The 26,813-nt window shown below is 40.6% G+C and overlaps 2 protein-coding genes across 2 annotated transcripts in view; one reads left to right on the top strand and one right to left on the bottom strand.

The window, feature by feature from the left end:
- Positions 1-11,160: 11,160 nt before the first annotated feature.
- Positions 11,161-26,813, bottom strand: part of LRP1B (LDL receptor related protein 1B) — a 1,757,966-nt gene continuing 1,742,313 nt past the window's right edge. The window contains exons 89-91 of the mRNA XM_040358043.1: positions 25,596-25,740; positions 13,977-14,075; positions 11,161-11,918 (exon numbers count right to left, since the gene is read on the bottom strand). Coding sequence (XP_040213977.1) covers positions 11,778-11,918; positions 13,977-14,075; positions 25,596-25,740 — 385 coding nt within the window. The 3' untranslated portion in view covers positions 11,161-11,777. The remainder of the gene's footprint in view (positions 11,919-13,976; positions 14,076-25,595; positions 25,741-26,813) is intronic.
- LOC120944133 (60S ribosomal protein L34-like) lies at positions 14,250-14,655 on the top strand. The gene has a single exon (XM_040358042.1). It carries the CDS (start codon positions 14,265-14,267, stop codon positions 14,604-14,606), a length of 342 nt encoding a protein of 113 aa, XP_040213976.1. The 5' UTR covers positions 14,250-14,264; the 3' UTR covers positions 14,607-14,655.

Below are 26,813 nucleotides of genomic sequence, written 5' to 3'. Positions count from 1 at the left end.
GTTGGCCAAAGGGTGGCGATAAAGAGCTGAAAAAACACGTGAATTGGTGAATGTTGGCTGAAAAAGTTCTGCTGTGTGTATGCATACTAAGTTCACGGCTATCAGGAAAGGGTTCACCCATTGGTGGCGCTGTGGTCCTGTTGATCGCAGTACCGATGTCCACCCGTGGGTGTCTTCTTGCAGCCAGGATCTGTAATAAAGGATTTCACCTACTGGTGGCACTGTCAGATCCATGGGCCGTAGTACCGGTATCCACCATCGGGTTTTTTCCGGCAGTGTTGAATCTACATTATGTCCTGCGATCAGGAATCACCTGAGCCTGATTACAGGAGATACAGTATGTATAAATACCCGGCAACTCACACTCTCTAGTTGCCTTGGTATCTCTTCATTGTCCCCTGACCTGAACCTGTTATCTCGGATCCTGACCTTGTCTCTGTACCTGATACCTGAACCCTGTGCCTTGTACCCGAACCTGTCCCTCCTGTGACCCTGTTACCTTTACTTTTACCCTGCAGCCTGATCCATCCTCTCCCTGTCCTGTTTGTTCCCTGTCCCCATCTGCTGATCTCCCGTTGATGAGCCTGGCCTAGCTACTTTTAAGATTGCAGTACTTCCCTTCTATTTGTATATAGTTATTTGTTGTTTGTGGGTCACTGTTTGGTTGGTTGTTCACAGTTTGTATTGGAGGCTTTTATATATTGTTATCACTTATCTTTAAATAAATGCATTTAAATACATGCATTTTTGGTTCTCTCTGTGCAGTCCACACAGTCTGGTCTTACCAATTCCCTGACAACGGCCAAGGCCCCATCGGACCAAAATCCAAGGAAAATTCCGATGGAAGTCCAATCGTGTGTATGAGGCTTAAGGGTGTTGGGATGGAGGCATCTTTCTTACTTTGCCCTATGTATGCAAGGTAACAGTTGTCTCTTTATCAAATTTTTTTTGCTTTCCTTTTTTTATGACAATGTTTGCTCTTTTGTTACTTGGATCTTGCAGTAGTAAGATCTTCCCTGAGCCAAGCAATGTTCAGCTCCTATTCAAAAACATCCATCCTATAATCTCCTGTCATTGGCTCTTGGGCTGATTACTGTGCTGCACAATAAGTGAAGAAAAGGCAGAAACTACAATTACAAAAAACTTGCAAACCTGCCGATACTAGGCTCGACAAAGTATTTTTTTTTTTGAGCAATGCTCATTTACCCTAACAAAAACCAAGGTTACCGGCACGATACACGCATTCACATGTTATCTACAAAAACAGTTTCAAATTGTAAAACCATTTTAATGGCACAAAATGTATTTTTTGAAAAATTTGTATAAAGTCACCCATAGCAACATTTGAATATAAAAAAACAATGTTTCTTTTAATGAGCATAGTACAAGGACATCCTTTCACTATTGAAAATACCATGAGCACAAAAATTCTCAAAAACTTTTCTGTTGGTTGTTTTTGTCATAAAACAGTGATGGATTTGATTGTCATTTTGAACGTTCTTTCGGTGGACAAAATAATTTTACTTTATTAAGCTACCAACGTGTTAGTGATAAGCTATACAAACTGCAGTTACGTTTATATGCATCATTTCAGTTATATCACTCCATCAGCTATTCTGTCTATAATTTATAAAACCTGTTTTATAGAAACAGAATTGAATAATTCTTGGAGACGAAAAAAAATGTATATTAAAAAGAATATAACAAGAATTTGGGTATTTTTTATACGCAGAACCTTTTTCCTTTTTTTTTTTATCGAGCAAAATTGCACAAATATTACACAAATGAAATTGTTTATAAAGGCCCCAAGATGGCAGATTTTAGAAATAGGTAGTCTGCATGCACATTGTACAACAAAAGTATAAAAGTTTTTTTTTCTTTTTTTCTTTTCCTTGCCTTTGTACAAAGGAAAATAAAAGAACATATACACAATTAGTCTATTTGGTTATGATAAAAAATATATACTGTATATAATGAATATTCAGAAGCCCTGTTTTGTATGATTCGATAGTAACTGCATATTTTGTGCCTTTTAAAGATCTATAGTATAAATATTTTATTTTAATTTTTTAAGAAATATGTACAACTGTTCACTCTGATGACCAAATAATACACTTTCTGACTTTTATAACATTATACATGTAAAAAGAAAATGGACAGTTAACCTCTTCCCAAAAGATAATTCCCTATGTAGGGTAAAAGCTGAGCTCCGGTCAATCAGCTAAATGTACAGATAAAATACATATAAAGGAGCTGTTTTATCTGACAAACAGTTTGTATTTATGTCCATCTAGTTCTGAGATTTACACAGTCCTGTCACTCAGCACAGCCCTCTTTGATATGGTAGGGGGTCTATTTTTTTCTACAGTATGCTGCAGTTCAATAACACTTATAGGTCTTTTCCCTCACCCAGCCTAAGTTTAGATACTATTAATTAAAAAAAAAAAAGCACAATTGATATTTCTTACATTAAATGAGAAGTGTCTTTTTGCTGATGGCTACTCTTTAAGTTGAAATATTTCATCCTCTGCCCCTCAACCCCAACCCACTCAGCAGTAATCTTCCAGTACTGCTGGGGTTAATACAAGCCACTGGACCAGTCATAGGCACTCCTCAAAATTGTCTACTATTGCCTTTCCTTTGTACCCCCCTCTTCCATTCATAGAGGCCATTACCTAGCTTCCAGTTGTATGAATAGAGAATAGGAAGATGTATGAAATGTCATCCTTGTCCAGAGTGTTTTTTTTTATTGTTGGAAGCTATAGTACCACTTCTGTGGATGCAGGAGTTGAATGGAAAGGTCTGGAATACTCAGCAATCTTGACAAGTGTCTATGATAGGTTCAGTGGTTCGTATTAACCTCAGAAACACTGGAAGATTGCTGTTGAGGGAGGTATGGGATGGAGGTAGGGGCTGGAGGTGAGGGCAGAAGATTCCAACTAAGAGAGCAGCCACCAGCAGAAGGGACACTTCTCGTTGAATGTAAGTACTGTCCCTTGTGCAAGAGGCTGATGGCAAATCCAATTAGAGTACTTATACTGGTTGCATTGAATTTAGCATATTCATAAATACAGGCATCGTTTTATAATTGTCTGGAGGTCATCCTTAAATATGTATTAACAAGCTCTTCTTAATTAAAAGAAAAAAATATATAATTTATTCTACAAAGATTGTACTCATACAAGTGTAGCCACTCTGCCTCAAATTTAGTATTTTCTAGGTTGTAGTTAGCCTGAGCTGGATTTATAGTTCATCTTATTGGGTCTCTCTTGAGCTATGGTTATTTTTTGCTTCCGTCTGCTTCTGGGAAGTGTCCTTGGTGGTTGCCATAATCAGTTTTATGTATATTTATATCTCCCTGTCCAATGACTAGGAGGTTTATTGCCAGTGGTACAGGCTGGAAGAGGGTATATATATTTTGTCGTAACCTTGGGGAGTCCGTTTCTGATCCTCTCAGTCCTGCTGCTTGAGAACAGTGGCCCTGTGCCAGGATAGCGGCTACGGTTTTAGGCCTAGCATGCTGAACAATATGATTGAAGCACCATAGCGGAACTTCTGCCCAACTGGGGAACCTGAAAATCTGGGTGAATCTTAGTCCTTGACTGAAGTGTGGTAGTTTCTCCCATCAAGAAGTTTGTAATGAACCAACTAGTGTTTTATAGTCATGACATGATTTCACAGTTTGCTGGGTTGACTTACAAGTTTTCTATCTGTGAAGACTGTCAGGCCTCGTACACACGACCAGTTTCCTCGGCAGAATTCAGCTTCCGACCGAGTTTCTGGCTGAATTCTGCCGAGGAAACTGGTCGTGTGTACACTTTCGGCCGAGGAAGCCGACGAGGAGCTCGGCGAGGAAATAGAGAACATGTTCTCTATTTCCTCGTTGTTCTATGGGAGCTCTCGTCCCGCCGAGCTCCTCGGCGGCTTCAGTGCTGAACTGGCCGAGGAACTCGATGTGTTTGGCACGTCGAGTTCCTCGGCCGTGTGTACGAGGCTTAAGTGTTTACTCTATTTAAATTGGAGTCTGCCAAATCCATGGGTGTTCTGTGCCTTAACTGGTTCCCCTTGGAGTGTTGAGTGAGGTTCAATAAACTCAATTTCTTGCTTTAAAAGGAGACTAATGCCGCGTACACACAATCGGTTCCTCCGATGAAAACGGTCCGATGCATCGTTTTCATCGGACGAACCGATCATGTGTGGGCCCCATCCTTTTTTTTCCCCATCTGTGAAAACACTTAGAACCTGTTTTAAAATGATCTGATAGAAAAAAAACGATCGTCTGTGGGCAAGTCCCTTGGTTAAAAATCCATGCATGCTCAGAATCAAGTCAATACATGCTCGGAAAGCATTGACCTTCATTTTTCTCAGCACGTCATAGTGTTTTACGTCACTGCGTTCTGACACAAACAGATTTTTAACTGATGGTGTGTAGGCAAGACTGATGAAAGTCAGCTTCATCGGATATCGGATGAAAAAAATCGATGGGTCCGTTTTCATCGGATGAACCGATCGTGTGTACGTGGCATAACACCCGTCTGTTCACATTATTCCACTATTGGCAAGGACTAGACCCTGAGACCAAATGGCTACCCTGTCTCGGAGGTATCTTATATGCTTTGGGGCCAGGGGGGTGCTAAATTATATATATAGATATATATCTATATATATATATATCTATAAATATATAGATATATACAGTATGAGTGCTACTTTCCACTGTCTCTCTTCTATTTAGGTCATAATTAATTTCAAGTGTGATCTTGACAACTCTGTAGGTGTGTCATAATGGGGCGGATGGGCTTTACAAAGCGAAGGTTTTTGCTCCAAGACAAACCGCTAAATACACAGATACTGTGTTTCCCCAAAAAAATAAGATCGGGTCTTACATTAGCCTTGGTTACAAAAAATACATTAGGGCCTATTTTCAGGGGATGTCGTATTTATCTACCATATTTACATAATACTGTAAGTAATAACGATATGTAAAAATGTTCCTGTGTCCCCTCTCTTTTCTTCCCTCTCTCTCTTTTAGCTCAGGGGTCAGCATTATAAAAATCCTGTAATCTCACAAATAAACCCTACTTAAAGTCCTTGTAAAATCATGTAATCTTCGCTGTAAAAGGATTATAAAATATCCAGTATGTGTCTTTATGTAACATTATTGTGGAAGATACCTTATTTACAGTCCTGCTGGGCGATCACGTGACCCTCCGGAGTCTCCATCCCCGCTCCAAGCACTGCAGATGGAGGGGCCACTGATGAAAGCCGGGAGGAGAGCTCCGGCAGGTCATGCGAGCGCCCAGTGGTGCTGTAAATAAGGTATTTTCCACAATAATGTTACATAAAGACACACAGCGTGGATTACATTATTTTACAATTACTTTAACTGGGGCTTATTTTTGGGGTAGGGCTTATTTTGCCTAGAAAATCATGATAGGTCTAATTTCTGGTGTAATAAGGTAATATAAATATATGTAAGCAGTTTTCCATAGAAAGGATTTCTGTTTCTTTCCATCTGGATCTGAGATTTAAAAAGCGTACAGGTTTTGTCCCCCCCAGCCTGTGACTGGACAATGAAAGGAGAGGCAGAAAACTGATGAGCTCATCTCTCTTCTACTGGATTGGCTCCTTGAACTGCTTCCCTCCCTCCCGATCTCAGCTGTACTGTACAGAGAGGCAAATTTCAGATACTTACACTGCTTGCATTTTAAAAAATAAATTTATTGATGTACTAAAGAATACAGAACTGCATCAATTTGTGTCAGGTATAAAACACACCTGCCTGGTGTTCAGCTTTAAACTTTTATTGTTGTTCCTTTAAAATTACCAGAAAGTTGGTGTCACTTTTGCATGTTGAAGGAATTCTGGAATAAAGAACTTCCAAGTGAGAAGGCTGTGGAGGAAGCAGTCACCAATTCCTACTGCATACTAATGCCAAGTTAGTAGTATCCTAAGGGCCGGTATTCCTTCTAAAATATATCTCAGGTTATTAAAAACTAAAGAAGTATATTTTTTCACGTCTTTTATTGAAGTTACATTCACTTCAATCATCCAATGCTGTGCAAAGAATGTTCTCACTTTTTAAAATTCCTCAGCAAATCATTGGATGTTCAAATTGAATGCAGGGTTATTTTCCTACATGACTTGAGTCAATTGTTCCTCAAGAACTGTTTAAACCCATTTTCCTGAGTTCTTCTCTTTCCCCTCAGCTACATTCTGAACTTAAGAATCCATTAAGTCAAAGTGCACATTTTTATGAATGTAAATATAACCTTTAGATATAGCTCTGAGAGTTTTAAAAAAATATTTAACTAGCAATGTAAAATACAATATGATTCAGATCTATTTTTTTCAGATACCTATTGAGACATTGATAAGGCATATAACTTTTCTCTAAAAAGTCAAAACTATATACTTTTTTTTACCATGGACACCACTCTGTAATTAATTTTGGTCTATTTTTAACAGCTTAAAGGAATTGTTTTTGTGAAAGATCTTTTTCAGAATTTGGGACCAGGTATAATCTATTAATGGCCAATAAGCCATTTCATACATAGCACTTTTCTTTTAAAGGTTTTTAATTTTGGAGTTTTGTATAAAAAAAAAAAAAAAAAAAAAAGACTTTGAAATAATTCAAAAGTGCCGTTTAGCACAAGGAGGTGGAATTAAAATTAGATATGTGTGGTTTAAAATTGTAGGTATTAGAGGTAAATCATAGAAACTAGACATAGACTGCAAGATTGAAGTCTTAAGCCCTGTACACACGATCAGTTTGTCTGATGAAAACGGATCGACCGTGTGTGGGCCCCATCTGCTTGTTTTCCATCAGTGAAAAAAAATAGAACATGTTTTAAAATTTTCCTATGGATAAAAAACCGATAGAAAAAAAAAACGATCGTCTGTGTGGAAGTACATCGGTCAAAAATCCATGCATGCTCAGAATCAAGTCGACAGCATTGAACTTAATTTTTCTCAGCATGTCGTAGTGGTTTACGTCACCGCGTTGGACACAGTCGGATTTTTGACTGATGGTGTGTAGACAAGCTTCATCAGATATCCGACGGAAAAATCCATCGAATTAGATTCCATCAGATATCCGATCGTGTGTACAGGGCTTTAGTTACTCTTAAAAAGAGAAATTGTACCTTTGTTAACAGCACTGTGATGTAAGGCTGGCCATACATGATTCCATTTTCTTGTACAATTTGTCTTTAGCCCAAACCATATAATATGAGGTCAAACCTAAACACGTTCAATTTTTATGCAACCAGGAAGGTCCTAGTTGAATGTAAATCTAAAGGAAATTAAATAAAAAAATTGTATAATGCATCGCCAGCTTAAAACTGAACTTCACTCTCTCAATCAACATTGACTATTTCTAATCATTGTGCTGCTAGCATTAGCAAATAGATAGGAACGTATATCATATTTACTTGCTTTAGACTTTTTTCTACATTTCTTCAATTGCTTCGTGGTATCCATGCCTAGGCAAATTACATCATACATACCAAGTGCCTTTATGAGGGGAGAATGTTTTTTTTATTTTTATTTTTTAAGCTAAGCACACCCTCCTGCCTGCATTCATGAGTTAAGGGCAAATGGATTACAGGAAGTAAATGCTACAGAATTCATCTGCCCTTACTCAAGATGGCCGTGGTCAGAAATGCTAGGGGGTGTTTTTCAAAGCGATTTCCCAGCAAAATAAAACATGGAGACGTGGATGAATGGGAATAATTAAAATATTCACAAGATTGGGTATATATAGTATTTAACACATTCACTAAGCAAAAGGGAGAATTCCCTTGCAAAGCAAACAGCCTATTTATCTTTAGTAAATTGAACCCAGCATGTTGGATCTTGGCACTAAAACTCTAGAGATAAATGATAGTTGTAGATGTTGATTAGCGTGCCAGATTCTGTTCAAAAGCTTTAGAGAAATTGGTGGAATAATCTCTTAAAGCATAAAGATACTAAAGTATCTTTTTTTATGCAAACTCTGAAAGTTAAATTGTGCGTGCATGCATTAGAGCAAATCAATGTTATCTTTTTCTTTATCCTTATGTTATAAATATGCCATCTTGCTGATTACATTCAATTACATTTCCTCAGCATTAGTGGGAAGTTATGAAAGTATATTTATGTCTGAAGGGAGTGATGAAATTATTTCTTAACAGGAAGTTCTCTGTAGGAATGACTTTTTTTTACTTTGTATGGTATAATAGATTGGTTCCATCTGCACCGTAGTCTGCCTTCTCTCCAGCTGTTTTATCAGCCACTCCTGATTAAGTCATGTATCATGTGACGCAACGCGTCAGTATGTTAGCAGGTGATGTCATTTCCTGACCAGATCAGGACTAAGCCATATAGGTACTCCTTGTGATGTTTCACTGAGTCTGATGTTATATACACCCATGTGCGTGCCTTTTTTCTATGTTTTAAACATTTAAAATATACTGCACTATTGAAGTGCTCTTTTATTCCTTTGAGCTGATCACCCTGGGAGACTGAGTGGATTTATCTCATCCATGGCCAAGCTGAGTGGGTAGAATTGGAGTTTGATTATCAAAGTGCTCACTGACCCTTGGGGTTGTTTGCTGGAGGTAAGCGAGCATGCTGACTGGTGGGGGATCACAGTCACGTTGTGTATTGAGCACCGGTTTTGGATACAATCAGGGCCGATCCTCGCTATAGGCTCACTATGCAAGCCACTTAGGGCCCCGCAAAGCTGCGAAGGGCCCCCAAATTATTAGAGGCCCCGCCTGGTGAGAAGTCATTTTAGCCCCTTCACCCCGCTTCTAAACTCGCTGGCTGAATCATTTCCGACAGCAGAACACCCCCTCCCCCCGCTTCTCAACTTTCTTTAATGTGACATGTCACTGTCGTCAGCGCCCCCCTCCGATTCTCATTTTTAATGTGCCATGTCATTTTGCTTAGGGCCCCCAGGGAGGTCAGGATCGGCATTGGATAAAATGTAACACCTTTCGCACATTTGGACTTTCTATATGATAGTATAGTACTACAAGTTTATTGTCTTTTTTTTGCTATATATTATGATGCACTTTATATTACTCTATTTTTGCATTTTTTGGTAGAGTTACACCTCTCTAAGGTTTTCACTACCTTTTTACATATGATTTGTATTTAATATTTTTGCACTGATGATTGTGTTTTATGAATAATTTTTTCACTGTTTTCACTCATTCAAGCACTACTGATTCCCCACATCTGTAGGGTTTTATTGCTAGGATCATATTTATTATTTATTATAGTAAGCAGTGCAGCATCAATTCATGTGTTACTAGTCCTTTAAGGCTGGGTTCACACTTAACACGGATGCAGATCACAGCAGGACGTGCATTCCTGTTCTCCACTTCAGAGACGAATCAGGCCTGATTTTTTTGTCATGCGTATATGCCCCCGATGACACCAGTAGTGACAAAACATGTAGGTATAATCCTATGTACGTGCCCTCGCCATGAGTTTTCTGCTGTGTACACTTATTGTTTGATCTTCATGCAAGGTTCATTGTATACATGCCTGCTTTAACTTCTTGTGATTACCTTTTACCTTTATATATGTGCAATAAACCAGTGGTTACGTTATCTCACTATTGGGTGCTCTCCTTTATTTATGAGACACTCCGTGTGCCTCATGTCTATTGCACCTGATGGGGCCATCTGAATAGCGTCTGCCCCTGGAAGGATCTGTGGTAGCCGATCGATCTGTGGTAGCCGATCGAGGTCCATTTATATAGCTGAGCTTTATTAAGTCCTTCCTTTCTGGTAAGAGTCCATCTTACACTGGGTGTTGGAGCATGTTGGTGATTTCTGGATCATGCACTATTCCTTTTGCATCAATATTTGAACTATTATTTGTCGTTGTTCTTTTCTTGGATCTTATTTTTGGGATTTAATTTGCATTATTATTATTTGTTCACTATTCATGAACTTTTAGCGCTGCAATATTTTGTTTTTTATATTTTTGCACAGTGTATCTGATGTTTTTTTTTTCCAGCTGCTTGATTATTACTTCTTCAATTATTACTTATTTTGTCATCAGGTTTTCACCTTCATTTTTAGGCCTGAATTTTTGCCTGAATTCGGACCTGAAATGGAGCCAAAGATGCATAGGACCCCCGTGCAATCTGTTCCGCAGCCGTCAGGGAAATGTATGTACTGGCTTCATTGAGGGCCGGACACACTATCCTATCATGCAAATTGGATGCAGGGAAATTCGCACTAGTGTGAACCCAGCCTAAGGGGTGGGATCACTATTGGGGTGTCTGCAGTAGCTTTTCTTTTTGTATTTGTTTGTTTTGGAGATGGCAGCATTTGAGTTTCCCCTCTGCTGGAGCGCATGTGCTTTCTCCCCCACACCTAAACACTGGAATGTCATGTACCAGGGCTAAATGCCCAGTGTGCATGAGGCCTTATGCAAGTATATGAATACAATGACATACTTAAGGGGATGGAGGTGTGGAACCCTATCACCTCTAAGCTGTGGAGCCAGCAGTGATTAGGCTATGAGGTCAAATAGAATCTTAGATCCTGAGAAAGCTATAAAAAACACAGATTTGCAATTATGCATGAATGCACCATTTGTAACTTGCAATTTCAGAGTGTTTCCATAATAAAAAAAAAAAAACGTTACCTCTACTTTAAATAACCAGTAAACTTGAAGAAAGAAATTCAATATGATGTAAAAAACCTGTTGTTCGTTCATTGCCATTTGATGCAAAATAGGGCACACAATGAAAGCTGGTAGATGTAATCTATTACTTTACAGCAGACATGTCATATTGGCGTATAAGAACTGCATGCGGCCTTTTTGCACCCCTTAGTGTGTTAAGATTTAAAACCAATAAATATATCTTCAACTAGTCATCAGTTGACAAAGTTATACTTCCTTACACAAGAAAATACATTTTGTAAGTTGCAATTTTATACTATAATGTTAAGTTCCAAGGTGCCATTGTCTTTTCCTATAATTAGGTAGGTGCAGCCCTCAGTAGACATAATGCAGCCTCTTTTATGATTGAGCCCTCTCAATTCCACCCATGTTTCACTTGGGCTTTCCATGCCTGATTTACAGGAAACTAAGTAGACCATCATCTGTTCTGATAAACATTTGAAACATAAACAATCCATCAATCCATCAACATTATTTTAAACCACTTTTATAGAAAACAGCTAATCATTTTTGTTAAGCGACCCTTTAATTAAATAAAAAAAGGCATGTTTGTCGTCCATTCACGAATAGTCTTCAATCCTTTGTTGACGGCTGCCACATCGATTGTGTGTCTGTATTAATTGTTGTAAATTATCACCCAAATACAAGCATAAATCTGCATATATAATTAAAATATTCTAAAGATCGCAATTCAAATCAATAGCTAACAAAGTGTCTGTCATCTTTTTTTTGTTTGTTTTTTTTCTTTTTGATTATTTAATGAAAAGACAATAGTGAACCTAAAAAAGTTCATATAAAATGAATATTTCATTTTCTTACCCTACAAAGGAAGTGTGTCCTTCGATTTAGCAAATAAAACGTTCTCCTATTACAGCAGCATTTTTTTTTCTTTTAAATTGTACTGTAGTGCAGTTTATTTTTCATAAAAATACCATACAAATGGTCAGTCTAGTCATCAGCAAAACAAACCGAAAATGAAAAAAGAGGTAATGCTGATGACAAAACAATTAGAATACTGTTGGTACATAGAAAAGTAATCATATTTTATACATTTATACAGAGTAGAAAAGGTAACGGAACAGCGGAGCTTAAGCCACAGTCTCCCGGATAGCATTTTCTATTTTCTTTGGAAGAAGTTCACGTCTTTCTTCTACGCTGATTAAGGAATTCCGACAGTTGTGTCCATCCACAAAAAGTTTTGCATACACTGGATTGGAGTAATTTGTTGGCTGTTGGGATAGGGAACATTAGATAAACTTTATTATGCACAGAAAAAAAACAATTTTTTTTAGACTATAATTTTGTAGAGACTGATGGGTCTTTTAAATTTAAAGGTAATTATTAACTAGATGAAAAAAGCTTCCTTTCACTCCCTTTGCTCTGTCTGTTGAACGTGTGATAGAGGGCATGCAGTCAATGCTCTTATCTCCTTTTACCACTTTCCACTATCTGTGTGTTCTGAAATTATAGAGTTCTGCATATAACTATATAACAATCCAAGCACTTCATTTGGGGTAAATATAAAGAGTAGAAATGGGCCAAACACCTCCTGGTTTCGGTTTGCATCAGGACACCTCGAACAGGCAAAAAGTTCTAGCAAACATGTGAGCCCTATTAAAGTCTTTGGGACATGAGGATGAAAAATTAAAAGTCCTCATTTTACCACTTCCCGCCCTGCCGGCCATCATATGACGTCCTTGACTTTGTGCGGGTATACTTGAATAATGCCTGCAGCTACAAGCATCATTAAGATATTGGCTTTTTTCAAACTGGCGACTCCCTACACCATAAGAATGATCATAGTGGCTGTTCTGACGATTGATCGTTCTTACAGGAGGCGAGAGGGGACAAATCCCCCCTCTCGCCGCCCTCTGGTGCTTCTACTGACTCACTGCTATGGTGAGTCAGAGACAGGATCCACCGACCCTGGATGTTTACCATAGAGATTTCCAGCGGACCAGATGGTCGCCGGAGTCTCTGTGGTCGTTCACAGGCTGGGCTCGATGTTATGATGTCACGCCCGGCCTCTGCATTCAAACAATCGGTGCCGCCTCGGCTGGGAAGCCAAGATCGCTTTTTTTTATTTCAGGTTTCCCAGCCTAGATGTGAGATGTGGGATATTAATGACGCCATATCTAACTGTAAAGTGGACCGATCATGCCATATTCCTATTACAAGGGATGTTTACATTCCTTGTAATAGGAATGAAAGTGCAATTTTTAAGTGTGACATGCTATTTACTCTGCGTAACTTCATCTTTCACATTATGCAAAAACATTGGGCTAACTTTACTGTTTTGTTTTTTGTTTGAAAAATTGCTGCGCTAATAATGTGTGAGATGAAAAGTTGCAACGACGACCATTGTATTCTCTAGGGTCTTTGATAAAAAAAACATATATAGTGTTTGGGGGTTCTATGCAATATAGATGAAAAATCAATGAAAAAGGTTAATGAGCATGCAGCCTGTTCCTCATCTAAGTCACAACCCCCCCTGTCCATACCAGGCCCTTTGTGTCTGGTATGGATTATAAGGGGAACTCCAAAAAACAAAATTTGGCGTGAGGTCCCCGCCAAAATCCATACCAGACCCTTATCCGAGCATGCAGCCTGGAGTTTAGGAGGTAGGGGGTACAAATGAGGGCCCCCCTCCTGAACCATACCAGACTACATGCCCTCAACATGGGGGTGGGTGCTTTGGGGCAGGGGGCGCTCTGCACAACCCCCACCCCAAAGCACCTTGTCCTTATGTTTTGCAAGCTAATATTTTAAATGCCCATGTGTACTTATTCTAATTTATAGTGTTCTAAGGATGATCTTTAGTTTACCCAGGTCTTTATTCTTTGGGTCATTACTGGGTGACTAATGCCAAGGAGAGGAGCGAAAGACCTGCTAAAAAATTTAGTGGTGGGAGTAGCCAATAGTGGATGTTTTGGCCATATGGTTGGCCCTTGCAACAAGGGTGGAAATGTAGTACCACTTGAGGTAGATAGCCAAAGTGTAAAATTATTGCATTGTCCCTGTAACCTTCTTCTAGTCATCCTGTTTTGAACTAGTGTTGTAAATATAATAATATAATGTGTTTTAATATTTTTTTTTTTTTTTAGAACAAAACACAGTTAAAGCAATTTCACAAGAACACAAAATTACACACGATGAGCAACATTCACTAAACCGTGCCACATCAAACAAAAGAATCTGATGATTTCATGATGAAGTTGTAAATACAAAACAAAAATACAAACACGCAATAACCATGCAATGGCAATGTCAGGTGAAGAGAGTCTCACCCCTGGTGCTAGCGGTCCTTTCAGATCTGAATTTAGGTAGCTAGGAGGTGCAGTGTGGGTTATTTTGAAAGCAGTAGGCCCACCCGCTATGAACCTGGACTGTATGCAAATATTAAATATATTAGTATGGGGGGTTCCTGTAGAATTCTTATTTTGCAAGATACATAAAGACTTTTTCAAACAATACAGGAATTTGCATGACTCAACAGAATGCTCAATGATGTCCTAGATCAATAAAATGGATTGTCATCTTTCCTCTTCCGGTAAAGGCGGTACTAGATATCAGAAATGGTTAAACGCCATAGGCTGTCCTACAATACAGCCTCAAACAAGACCCGGCTGTCCCGAACACCAGGAAACAGAATTGTTTATTTGTACACCAAGAAGGTTGGCAAAGCCCCTAAATCGGCATGCGGTATCTGCCCAGGAAGACTCTGTGGTATCCAAGCAGTCAGACCTAAGGTGCTTATGGGGCTTTCCAAAACAAAAAAGCATGTCAGCAGAGCTTATGGTGGATCCATGTGTGCTGAATGTGTTTGTGACAGAATCAAGCGGGCATTCCTCATTGAAGAACAGAAGATTGTGGTGACAGTATTGAAGGCCCAAGCACAGAGCCAGAAGGCAAAGTAACATGACTTGTATTGTTCAATTCCAAATAAATACTTCTTGTGTAAAAAATAAATAAAAAAAGGATTGTCATCCTCATAGTGGCATTTAAATTCAGATTTACCAATAGCCAACCAAATCACCTTCCAACATTGTTTTTACCAAACCAGTAAACAGTTACAAACGTCTGTTTACAAACTCCTATGCTGTAAGCGTTTTGCAGCGTATACTGAAACAGGTTAAAGAAGCCCGTTACTCTGTGGTTCTCAACCTCAGACCTCAAGTAACCCCATCAGGCCATGTTTGGGAATTTCTCTGAGGCCTTGTACACACATCTGAGGAACTCGTCAGAAAAGACACATAGTTTTCCTTGATGAGTTCCTTGTTAGGCTTGTCGAGGAACTCGACAAGCTTGCTTTGCGTACACATGGTCAAGACAAAATCTCCTCGTTCTCAAACACGGTGACGTACAACACATACAATGGCAGGGGACGTTTGATTCCACTGGCACAACCCTTGGGGCTGCTTTTGCTAATCTCATGTTACTGTGTGTTAAGTAAAAATTTGGTTGGAGATGATTTGCACTTTTCAGTCTGTTACAGCGTGAAAAATGTGTTATCTCCATTACAAATGCTACTTTTACTCCCGTCTCATACTTTATTCTGAGCATGCGAGGGTTTCTTAGCATACACACGCTCGAGTTTCTTGTCGAAAACCAACCCGACGAGGAACACGACAAGGAAATTGAGACTCCCGTCGAGGAAAAAGAGAACTTGTTCTCTTTTTTCCTCGTCGAGTTCCTCAACGGTTTCCTTGATGAAAAACGTACACATGACCGGTTTCCTCGGCAAAAAAGCTCTCCCACCAAGTTTTTTGATGGATTCTGTTGAGATTCTGTGTACGAGGCCTTAGATAAAATAGCTGTCCAAAATACCAAGCCATTGACTCTGATTTAAAGCACCTGTGTAAGATAAAGGAAAACCTGAAAACATGGCTTGTTGGGGGTACTTGAGGACTGGAGTTTAGAATATCTGGCCTAGACCATTCATTTCAACAACAAAAATCCAGTAAGATTATATCTGCATTTAACACATTTTATGCATACTATTTATCTGTCAAATGCTCCTCCCCTCCCTTGTGTTGACACCCAAAAGCCCTAAGACTGCTGCTAGATTCCACAATCTTCAATGTGATGTTAGCAGCCCCAGCAGACTCAAATCTGTCACTCAAGGGACCCTCTTAATAGCCTTTCTCTTTGCACTTCCCACAGCAGCTACATAAACAATTATGTAGAGATAACGGGAGGGGAGGAGCAGTTGAGACTGCACAGACAATAATAAGACACTCCCAGAAGAGGAGAGTGCTATGACATGCAAGAAGAGAGTGGGCTGTACTAAGGAACTGACACTTCCTGGAGTAGTCAACATTTTCCACAAGTTCAAAGGCATATTGGAAAGGAAAAACACTTTAGAGCCTTGATTTTTCTGTGCTTTTACCTGCTTTTTTAAGTTGATGGCAGAGTCATTTTAAATACAGCCTTTATAGATCAGAACTAATGTCTTATAATATGTTTTTCAACATGTGTCAAGTTTACCAAATAAATATCATCACAATTTCAGAAGGGTCAGAAACAAGGAATTCTAGTTTAATCCGAGTCCTAAGATTGCTATGTACGGTATATCTTCACCCAGAGAAGGTGCAAAGATTTTTGCATACACAGGCGAAGTTGCATTTTGCTAGCACTTTCAGAGGATCAACAATGGTATCTTCCATATTTTTTTTTTTTAACAATGGCATCGTCCATATTTTTTTAACAATGGCATCGTCCATATTTTTATTTTTAATATTGGCTGCCATGGATTGCCTCCTTCGTGGGAGAATAAAGAAAATTCATATTTTTCATCAGCTTAAAGGGGTTAAAGCTTTGTGTTTTTTCACCTTAATGCATCCTATGCATTAAGGTGAAAAAACAGCTTGCACTCTCCGAGCCCCCGTTTTACTTACCTGAACCCCGAATCTCCATGGGCGTGATCCCACATTGCTTTCCCAAAGCTCTAGTCAGCTCTTCATTGGATGATTGATAGCAGCGCAAGCCATTGGCTCCCACTACTGTCAATCAAATCAATGACGCAGTGCGCCGGGGAGAAGGGCAGAGTGATACATTCGACACAGAAGTGGGCCCGCAAGGTAACCCCCTCATGAGAAAGCTTCCCAGAGGGGGTTAGCTCTTGCAGAGAGGAGCCGCGAGAGCCCCCATGGGACCCCAGAATAGAAAGTTCGGGGCCACTCTGTGCAAAACTAACTGCACAGTGGAGGTAAGTATGACATGTTTGTTATTTTTTATTTATTTTTTTAACACAAAGCTTTAGTGTCCCTTTAAACAATTCAGAATAGGTGTATACTGACTGGCTGCAGAAAGCTTTCACAAGTTCTTCTTGCCATATTGAAAAATTACAAAATGCAGAGCTTCAGTCACACAGAAAAAAAAATCAAATATAAATGTTTCACAGCATACAATTAGAACACACCTACACAGCAGTGGATTATTCTCAAGCACACGTTTTGTAATATTAGGACTTTGCTGAAGAAAATAACTCACATTTTATTTTATTGCAGAATTATACTAAAATATTTCTTCCAGCAATGCAGAATCCTGAATCACTGACTTCCTAGTATAGTCCAAATGATGTGAATCTTACAAAGATATCAAAATCCATGGATTTTCCATAAATTGTAAACAAACGTAAAGCCATGTCAAGCGCTTGAGCATTCAAGGATCGTGTTTGTGTTTTTTCACCTTAATGCATCCTATGCATTAAGGTGAAAAAACACCTGGCTGTCACGGGCCCCACAGCCCCCCCCCATTTTACTTACCTGAGCCAGGTTACCTGCTCTGCGCATCCCCCGGCATCCTCTTCTCCACGGAGTCTCTGCATTGCACCCCTCCCCGGGGTGGGGGGGCGGGGCCGAGTCATACACTCGCCGTCTATGGATGCTAAGTGTATGACACGGGAGCGCACCCACAAGGTATCCCCCTCGGGGTAGAGCTTCCCAGAGGGGGTTAGCTATTGCGGGGAGGAGCCACTTAAAGCGGATGTGCCACGGGAACAAAATATTAAAAGCCAGCAGCTACAAATACTGCAGCTGCTGACTTTTAATATTAGGACACTTACCTGTCCTGGAGTCCAGCGCCGATCGCAGCAGAGCACGAGCGATCGCTCGTCACTCTGCTGCTCCCCCCACCATCCACGCTGAGGGAACCAGGAAGTGAAGCGCTGCGGCTTCACTGCCCGGTTCCCTACGGCGCATGCGCGAGTCGCGCTGCGCCCGCCGATTGGCTCACACGCTGTGTGCTGGGAGCCGAGTGTTCCCAGCACACATCGGGCGAAAGACGGGATGTGACGGAATGCCCGTCTTTTGCCCGTAGCGTGTGGCCGGAAGTGGGTGCAAATACCTGTCTTTAGACAGGTATCTGCACCCCCCTCCCCCCTGAAAGGTGTCAAATGTGACACCGGAGGGGGGGAGGGTTCCGATCAGCGGGACTCCACTTTAGGGTGGAGAACCGCTTTTAGCCGCCGAAGGACCCAAGAACAGCAAGATCGGTGCAAAACGAACTGCACAGTGAAGGTAGGTATAACATGTTTGTTATTTAAAAAACCTACGGCTCAGGTAGCGCGGTAGAGTGGCGGGAGGGGGACCCTCTCCCACCGCCGATAATGGTGATCTTGTGGCGAATCTGCCGCGGAGACCACTGTTATCGTTTATAGGACCGCTCAAAGAAAAGATGGATATCTCAGTTGTGGCAGCAGCTGCTGCCGTTACCGAGATATCCATCTTTTTTTTTTTTAACAGTAAAGTCGAGATATCCATCTTTAAAGTACCGACGTATATGTACATGAGCGGGTCCTTAAGTGGTTAAAAAGATTTCCTCCTATTTCCTTTAGTGTTTCTGAGGCCTCGTACACAGGTCAGAGTTTGGAGATATTTTTTTGCCGAGGAAACCGGTCGTGTGTACATTTTCATCGAGGAAACTGTCGAGAACCTTGACGAGCCAAAAAGAGAGCAAGTTCTCTATTTCCTCGACCGGAGTCTGATTTGGCTCGTCGAGTTTCTGGTCGGCTGGTTTTCGACGAGAAACTCGAACGTCTGTATGCTAAGAAACCCGCGCTTGCTCAGATTAAAGTATGAGACGGGAGTAAAAGTAGCATTTGTAATGGAGATAACACATTTTTAAAGCTGTAACAGACTGAGGACGACTTCAGAGGCGATTCGCAAAACGACTTTTGTATAGAAGTCAATGCAGATCGCCCCGAGCCGCCCCCGAAATACTACAGGAACCTTTTTTCTAAGTCGGAGCGACTTGCGCCGCTCCTATTAGAACGGTTCCGTTGCATTCAATGGGAGGCGACACGTCAGACGGCTGAGCCACCTGTCGTGTCGCCCCAGTGTGAACCGGGTCTAACAAGGAACTCGACGAGGAACTCGATGTGTTTCACCCGTCGAGTTTCTCGGTCGTGTGTACGAGGCCTGAGACAGAAAGTGAGAAAGTAAAGGGAAGTCTCCCCATTGAGACACGGAGAGAGGAAATAAAAAAACACCTGAAAGTAGACATAATACAAAACTAATTTTTTTTAGACTTTACATACTGTACCCTTTAAGTCCAGTTACACCTTTTCCTTACAGCCTTGTGGATGAAATTGGAGAAATCTACCCTATGGCGTTTCGTTGAGATAAGAGACTGACCTGTGAGTAAGACGGCCTCCCAAATCTGAAATATCAGTGTTGGACGGAATCAGCCTTTCAAATGTCAGTACTGTATTTGTATTGTTTGCTTTTAATTGGCCTCCAGGCTCTTTTGTAACAAGCGGCACTAGTGGAATAACAATGGAGAAGTGCAGCCATCCAACACGATCTACTTTAATTGCGCAGCAAGACAAAAAGGTGTAATGAAAAATCCAATAAGGAAACTACCCAACTGCGCTGCTTATAGCGGTCATCATATCTCTACGCTGTCTAACTACTTGTCACATTTCTCCATAATTACTCATTTACTGTACAAAGACCTTGCTGTAAATGATGTTAAATATTAGTCATATTTAATTCTACGCTAACACTAGAACACAGTTGGAAGCTTCCAACCACCACACAAAGGCCCCCTTCATATTATTACCATAGGGGCTACAAAGAGGAAATATAGACACATTAATTTATTAACCACTTCAGGCCCTGGAGGATTTGGCTGCCAAATGACCGGGCCACTTTTTGCGATTCGGCACTGCATTTCTTTAACTGACAATTGTACGGTCGTGCAATGTGGCTCCCAAACAAATTTGACCTCCTTTTTTTACCACAAATAGAGCTTTCTTTGGTGGTATTTGATCACATCTGCGGTTTTTATTTTTTTGCACTATGAACAAAAATAGAGCGAAAAATTTTGAAAAAAAAAGCAATATTTTTTACTTTTTGCTATAATAAATATCACCCAAAAAGATATAATTTTATTTTTTCTCAGTTTAGGCCGATATGTATTCTTCTACATATTTTTGGTAAAAAATTGCAATAAGCATATATTGATTGGTTTGCGCAAAAGTTATAGCGTCTACAAAATAGGGGATCGTTTTATGGCGTTTGTATTGTTATTTTTTATTATTAGTAATGGCGGCGATCTGCGATTTTTATCATGACTGCGACATTATGGCTTGCACATCGGACACTTTTGACGCTATTTTGGGACCATTGTCATTTATACAGAGATCAGTGCTATAAAAATGCACGGATTACTGTGTAAATGACACTGGCAGTGAAGGGATTAACCAGTGGGGGGCAGGGAAGTGGATAAGTGTGTCCTAGGGAGTGAGTCTAACTGTGTGGGGGCTGGGCTTCATGACACAGATCACTGCTTCAGATGAGAGGGAGCAGACGATCAGTGTCCTGTCACTAGGCAGAACAGGGAGATTCCTTGTTTACACTGCCCCCCCCCCCCGTTCTGCTGCTCGGTGACATGATCACATTGAGTCCACGGGACCCGCGGTCACAGTTACGGAGCTTGTGCCTCCGACAGGACATGCGTATGCCTGCAATGCTGCCTTTTAAAGGGGACGTACAGGTCCATATGCGCAGCCGAGCCATTCTGCCGACGTATATAGTCATTCAGCGGCCGGCAAGAGGTTGAGCAATGGCATCATATAAATAATTTCTCAATTTTTAAGGATACTAAATATATTTTTGGATAAATGTAAATGTGATCAGTTTAATGCAAATAATCCTATTGGTGAGTGCTCATTTATGAAAGAAAAATGTTTTCTACTACTATTTCTTCTTTGTCAGGACAGGATGTGATAAGAAATTGAGAAATCTCTCCAACAGGCACAAAGGCAGCAAAACCTTTAAAAAACACAATTTAGTAAATTTGGACGGCATAGAACTCTCACAATATTTTATTGCTGTCCAAGCCTTCCTGTCACAGTGGCAAATAGCTCCAGTGTTAGGGTTCTTTGGATGTAATCTAAAGCAGTAACTTTCATCAAGAATTGTTATTTTGCAAAGAAACAAACAAAATCATCATGAGTCAGGATTGCAGCCTCAGGCATGCCTCATGGTGGTTTTGTTGGTTTCTTTTAGAAATAAACATTTTATGGAAGTTATTGCTTTACATCCATTTAAAGCCCAACTCCAGAAGTTACAAAAAAAAACTATCTTTGTACGGTTAAATAATTGTTAACCAAAGGGGATAAGGAATAAAGCCGCGTACACACGATCGGAATTTCCGATGGCATAAAATCACCTGGGGCCCGAGAGCCAGACAAATTCCCCCCCCCCTCCCTGGCAGCCGCAGGAAGCAGAAAGATGACAAGATAAAAAGAGGGAGGAAAATGGCAAAAGACAAACATTGGTGGAGTGCCACCTTGGACTGAATGAGAGATGTCATGAGGAAAGTCCAAAAAAAATTAAATTTATTCAAGGTAGGCAAGATCACTGAACAGATGTTCGCTGATCTCCTTCCCCTCTACCCAGCACCACCCTCTACGGGGGTCCCAGACCTGGATGTGGGACAACAGAGGATGATTTAGAACATCTAGGATTTTCACATTTTGGCAAACAGCTGAAGTTGTACAGAATAAAAGTTTATGTTAACTAATTCAAAACATATTAAAATTTTAAGGTGTGTATTCATGATTTATTTCTATTAATATTTCTATTATTTCTATTTTTTATAAGTGTTCTTCATCTATCAAAAACTGCAAGCTATACAGGTGACAAACGCGTGTATGTTTTTAAACCCAGTGTAAAATTGTTAAATGGCTTTAAAGTGCAAAATGTTGTTATTTTCATTGCTCTGAGTCCAAATCTACAATTTGTTTCTACTTTCTTAACCTTCTTAAGACATACAAAAAATACCTGAACATAATGAGAATTCTATTTCAATAGCATCTGTTTAAAAATGAAGCAGATGAGAAATAAAGGTTTAGCACTCTGCATAAAAATAGAACTTTGCCTTGGCATTTATAAAAAAAAGTGTTTGCCAAATGTTTCACATTTTTTGCTTTCTGATACAATTAAAGCTGAACTCCGGGACAGGCAAATATCAAAATACAGGAGACCTGGCTATTGGAATCTTGTTGTCCTTTGTGTGGTTCTTCCAGATCCTTGCAGTAATCCAGTGTGAAACTTTGCCTCTGTGCAAGAGGTCTAATAGCATAGTAAAAATGTATTTAAAAAATCGCAAACTTACGTATAAGATTCTTGACATAAGCACAGTCTAGTTTTTGCATGCATCAGAAGCTCGAGTACCTCAAGCCGGCATGAGAAGAATCTGTTTTGACAGCTTGGCGTCCTGCAACGCTATACACTGCCTTGTGGTAATACCTACGTGATACTAGAAAGAGTGGGTGGTGAAAGGGGCGGTAACACATTTCAGAAGGACAATACTCTTTTGTCATATTATGAAAAAGGGGATTGTCCCTCTAAAATGTGTTACCGCCCCCTTTTCTCCACCCACTCTTTCCAGTCTCACACAGGGATTACCACAAGGCAGTGTATAGCATTGCAGGATACTGGCGCAGATTCCTCTCATGCCGGCTTGAGGAACATGGGCTGCTGATGCATGCAAAAAACTTGATGATGCCTACATGTAAACCTTGTATTGAAGTCAAGAATCTTATAAGCAAGTGTGCTTTTTTTTGTCTTTTAATAAATGAATTTTTACTAAGCTGATGGGGATCCTGCACTGCTGTTCTTTCTCTTTTGAGCTCTCTTGATCCTCCTAGATGTAAACTGCAGGATCCTTGTTGCATGGCTAGTGATCTTCATTTGCAGTGGTGGCAGCTCCATTAGGAGCGCAGGGACGCTGCCCCCAATCTATGCGCCCGATACCTAATCTACATGCAGGGTGCCGGATGCATGGATTTCAATCTTTTTTAAGCACATGATTAGGGCCTGAGGCTTTAATTGGCCTCAAAAAGGGTGGGCTCGGGGCGCAGAGCACTGTGCCCTGAGCCCACCCACTTGTGTGACAAAAGTGAATTAATATTCATTATTGTCTTCCTGCTTTTCCTCCCAGTCAATCAGGAAGTGGGTCTTAAGACCCGATGGGTGAGAAGAGAAGCAAACGTATTGGCTGGCCGGGAGCAGAAGCGGGGGGGGGATGCAGGGGGAAGCCACCGAAGGGAAGGTAAAACATATAAAAGTCTAATAAAGAGACACTGTCAATTTTTTCATCTGGTGCATGTGTTTGCTAAGTGTAAACACATTTTTACAAAAAAATTCCCCCAAAAATCCACATTTTAGGTAAGTTTACGATTTTGTATTGGGCCTCATTCATAGCCATTTTGGGCCGCAGAGTGAACACCCCTAGATTAAAGTGTATGTAAAAAAAAAACCACAGAAAAATAACTTTATATATGATAGTGTACCTTGCTCTTTGACATGACAACACAATGGCCCGGATTCACAAAGCACTTACGCCGACGTATCTCGAGATACGCCGCGTAAGTGTAACTATGCGGCGTCGTATCTGTGCGCCGTGCCCACAATCTGAAATACGCCTAAAAACAGGCTTCCTATGACCGACGTAACTTGCCTACGCCGTCGTATCGTGGGCGCATATTTACGCTGGGCGCATTTGCCGCTCCTATTGATCTTCTATGCACATATGCAAATGAGGGAGATACGCCGATTCACAAACGTACTTGCGCCCGGTGCATAATATGCGCGGTTTACGTAAGTCGTACGTCCGGCGTAAAGTTATTCCCCATATATGAGGCGCAACTCATGCTAAGGCATGGACCAGGGAACACAGCCGTCTTATTTTACGTCGTTTACATAGTATGTGAATAGGGGGGGGCGTAGGTTACGTTCACGTCGTAGGCAGTGATCCGTCGTATCTTAGGGAGTAGTTCCGACGTGATTCTGAGCATGCGCACAGGGATACGTCCACGGGACGGAGCATGTGCCGTTAGTTTTAAGTACTTGTATGGCACTCGGCCCATCATTTGCATGGGGTCATGCCTCATTAGCATGGCACACGCCCACTTCCACCTACGACGGCTTACGCCGAGGGAACCCAGTGCAGTTTGGGAGGCAAGTGCTTTGTGAATTCGGTGCTTGCCTCTCTGTGCTACGTTGGCGTAGCGTATATTAGATACGCTACGCCGGCATAAATATGCGCCAATGTATGTGAATCCGGGCCAATATATTTTTGCCTCTAAATTCCAAAGCACATGTTGTTAGCCTGCTTAAATTCTGATGGATTACAAAAAACACAGACCACTCTTTATTTTCTCCCACCTTCTCATCTCCATAACCTCTTCTCTCCCTCTCCAAAAACCCTTCTTCATGTGCTCCCTCCACATACCTTCCTCATCTGCTTTGCATTCCTCATCTCCATAACCCTGCCTTATTTTCATAACGTTTCTGCTTTCCCTCCTCCCTCCCCCCCATCTCAATAACCTTTCTTTACCTTCTCCTTCCTCATCTCCATAACCCTTCCTCATTTCCTTCTTCTTCATCTCCATAGCCTTCCTCATCAACTTCTTCTCATCTCTATAACCTCTCCACATCAACTCCGTCTCATTTCCATAATCACTCCTCAACTCATCCTTTCTTTTCTCCAAAAATCTTCCTTATCTCCATAACCCTCCTCATCTCCGTAACCTCTCATCATCACCTCCTTTTTTGTCTCCATAACCTCAGCTCATCTCCTCCCTCCTTATCTCCATAAGTCCTCCTCATCTCCCCCCATCCTCCTCAGATCCATAATCTCTTCACCCCCCCCCTCATCTCCATAACCCTCCTTTTCCCCCTCTCCTCATCTCCATAACCTTCCTCACCCCCTCTCCTCATCTACATAGCCCTTCCTCATCTCTACAACCCATCCATTTATATAAATATACAGATTCAATTGATATTTTTTCTACAACCACAGGTACTAAAGGACAGTGTGGGTACAATTTGCACCAGGGAATTAATTCAGCATTTACAGCATCAGAAACAATTTTTTGCTCTGGTATCAGTTACAGTTTGAGGTTTTTGTCTTTCTTGTGGCTAAGACAACTTTCACACTGAGGTGCTTTTCAGGCACTTTCACACTAAAAACAGCGCCTAAAAAGCTTGCGAAAACCTATTTCCATTCAAATCAATGCATGCTTTCACACTGGGGCAGTGTACTGGCAAGGCTGTGAAAAACTCCCCTTTCCATTGAAATTAATGGAAAGGTCTCCAAAATCGCTGTGTTTTTACTAGCAGTTTAGAAGCGCCTCAGTGTGAAAGTGATCTTAATGAACACTGATAAACACTTTTTTTTAAAGACTGAACTTGGTGGAAATGTGCCTTGTATATATCTACAGCTGGTTTTGTAAAGGCCTAAAAGATTTAATATATCAGAACTAAGTTTGAGAAACACAACAAAACATATCCTGCATATCCCAAAAGCACAAACTTCCACACCACAAACAGAAAACCTAAGAACAGTCACTAGCAAACAATTACTATAAGTTGTGTGAGATAGTATATTACCTTATCTAGTTCTATGATGAAATTAGGGTCTAATAGCGTTCCATCATTGTGACTATGGTCCACCTCATACATATTATAAGATGGATTTCCAATTTCTACATTCATTCCGCCGTTGATTATAGGTTGTCTTCTTATTGTTTTTGCCCTGTTTATAGAAGAACATAAGTTAGTAATAAGGATGACTAGAGAAACAATGAGTTCCTTACTCTTAAACTTGATTCCCATTTGACATGCAGAATAGGGTAGGAGCTATCGATTGATGTACTTTAAAGCAGAACTATGGCTTCCTATTAAATAAAAAGGTACTGCAGCACATAATTACTGTATTTATTGGCGTATAACACTCACTTTTTTACCCTGAAAATAGAGGGTAAACTGTGCCTGCGTGTTATACGCAGGGGTCTGTGGAATTTTTTTCCCCTGAAACTTCCCTCTTAAAGTTAGGGTGCGTGTTATATGCCTGTGCGTGTTTTTACGCCGATAAATACGGTATATGCATATCTGTACTATTTTCTCTTAACTTAAGTGGGTTCAGCAAGGACCAGTCAAATTTTGACCACACCCAGTCCTGCCTACTGATTTCTAGATTGGCAGCATAGCCTCTGTTGCTGAAACCCTCCTACTGTGAGTTGCAGTGTCTGGAAAGGGGAGCGTGTGAGACACACATGAACGATAATTTGGCTCAGTCCTGAAAGACTTTGCATTACAAAGTAACTGGTTTTGGTACTTGTTTAGACTGTCATAAAGGAGAATTTAGTTGTACTTTAAGTTGCTATTGGTGCTAAGTGCTGGCAAATTTTGTATTTTAGTGTGTACTCTTTTTTAGTTTTGGATAAAGTGAGACGTAGGGTTTGGAATGTAAAGATTTTGTCAATGGGATTAGGAGCAGAGGGGAATCTTCCCAATGGGAACAATAAAAAGCTTAACATAGGTTCAAACCCTTTTTCCTCTTTATTCCATAGAAAAAAAAAAAGTTTTGGCTTGGAGTTATACATTTTTCCTGGGAAAGCAAACACCTAATTAGAGCCGGTTCACACTGGGGCGGCACGACTTTGGGGGCGACTCGGCAAGGTGTCCTGAAGACGACTTCAGAGGCGACTTGCAAAATGACTTCTGTATAGAAGTCAATGCAAATCGCCCTGAGTCGCCCCCAAAGTCGTACAAGAACCTTTTTCTAAGTCGGAGCGACTTGCGTCGCTCCTATTAGAACGGTTCTAT

The sequence above is a fragment of the Rana temporaria genome, chromosome 6, assembly GCF_905171775.1.
Source record: "Rana temporaria chromosome 6, aRanTem1.1, whole genome shotgun sequence".
NCBI classification, from domain to species: Eukaryota; Metazoa; Chordata; class Amphibia; order Anura; family Ranidae; genus Rana; species Rana temporaria.
Note: the sequence above shows the minus strand (reverse complement) of the source record. Positions and strands in the feature narration are given on the sequence as shown.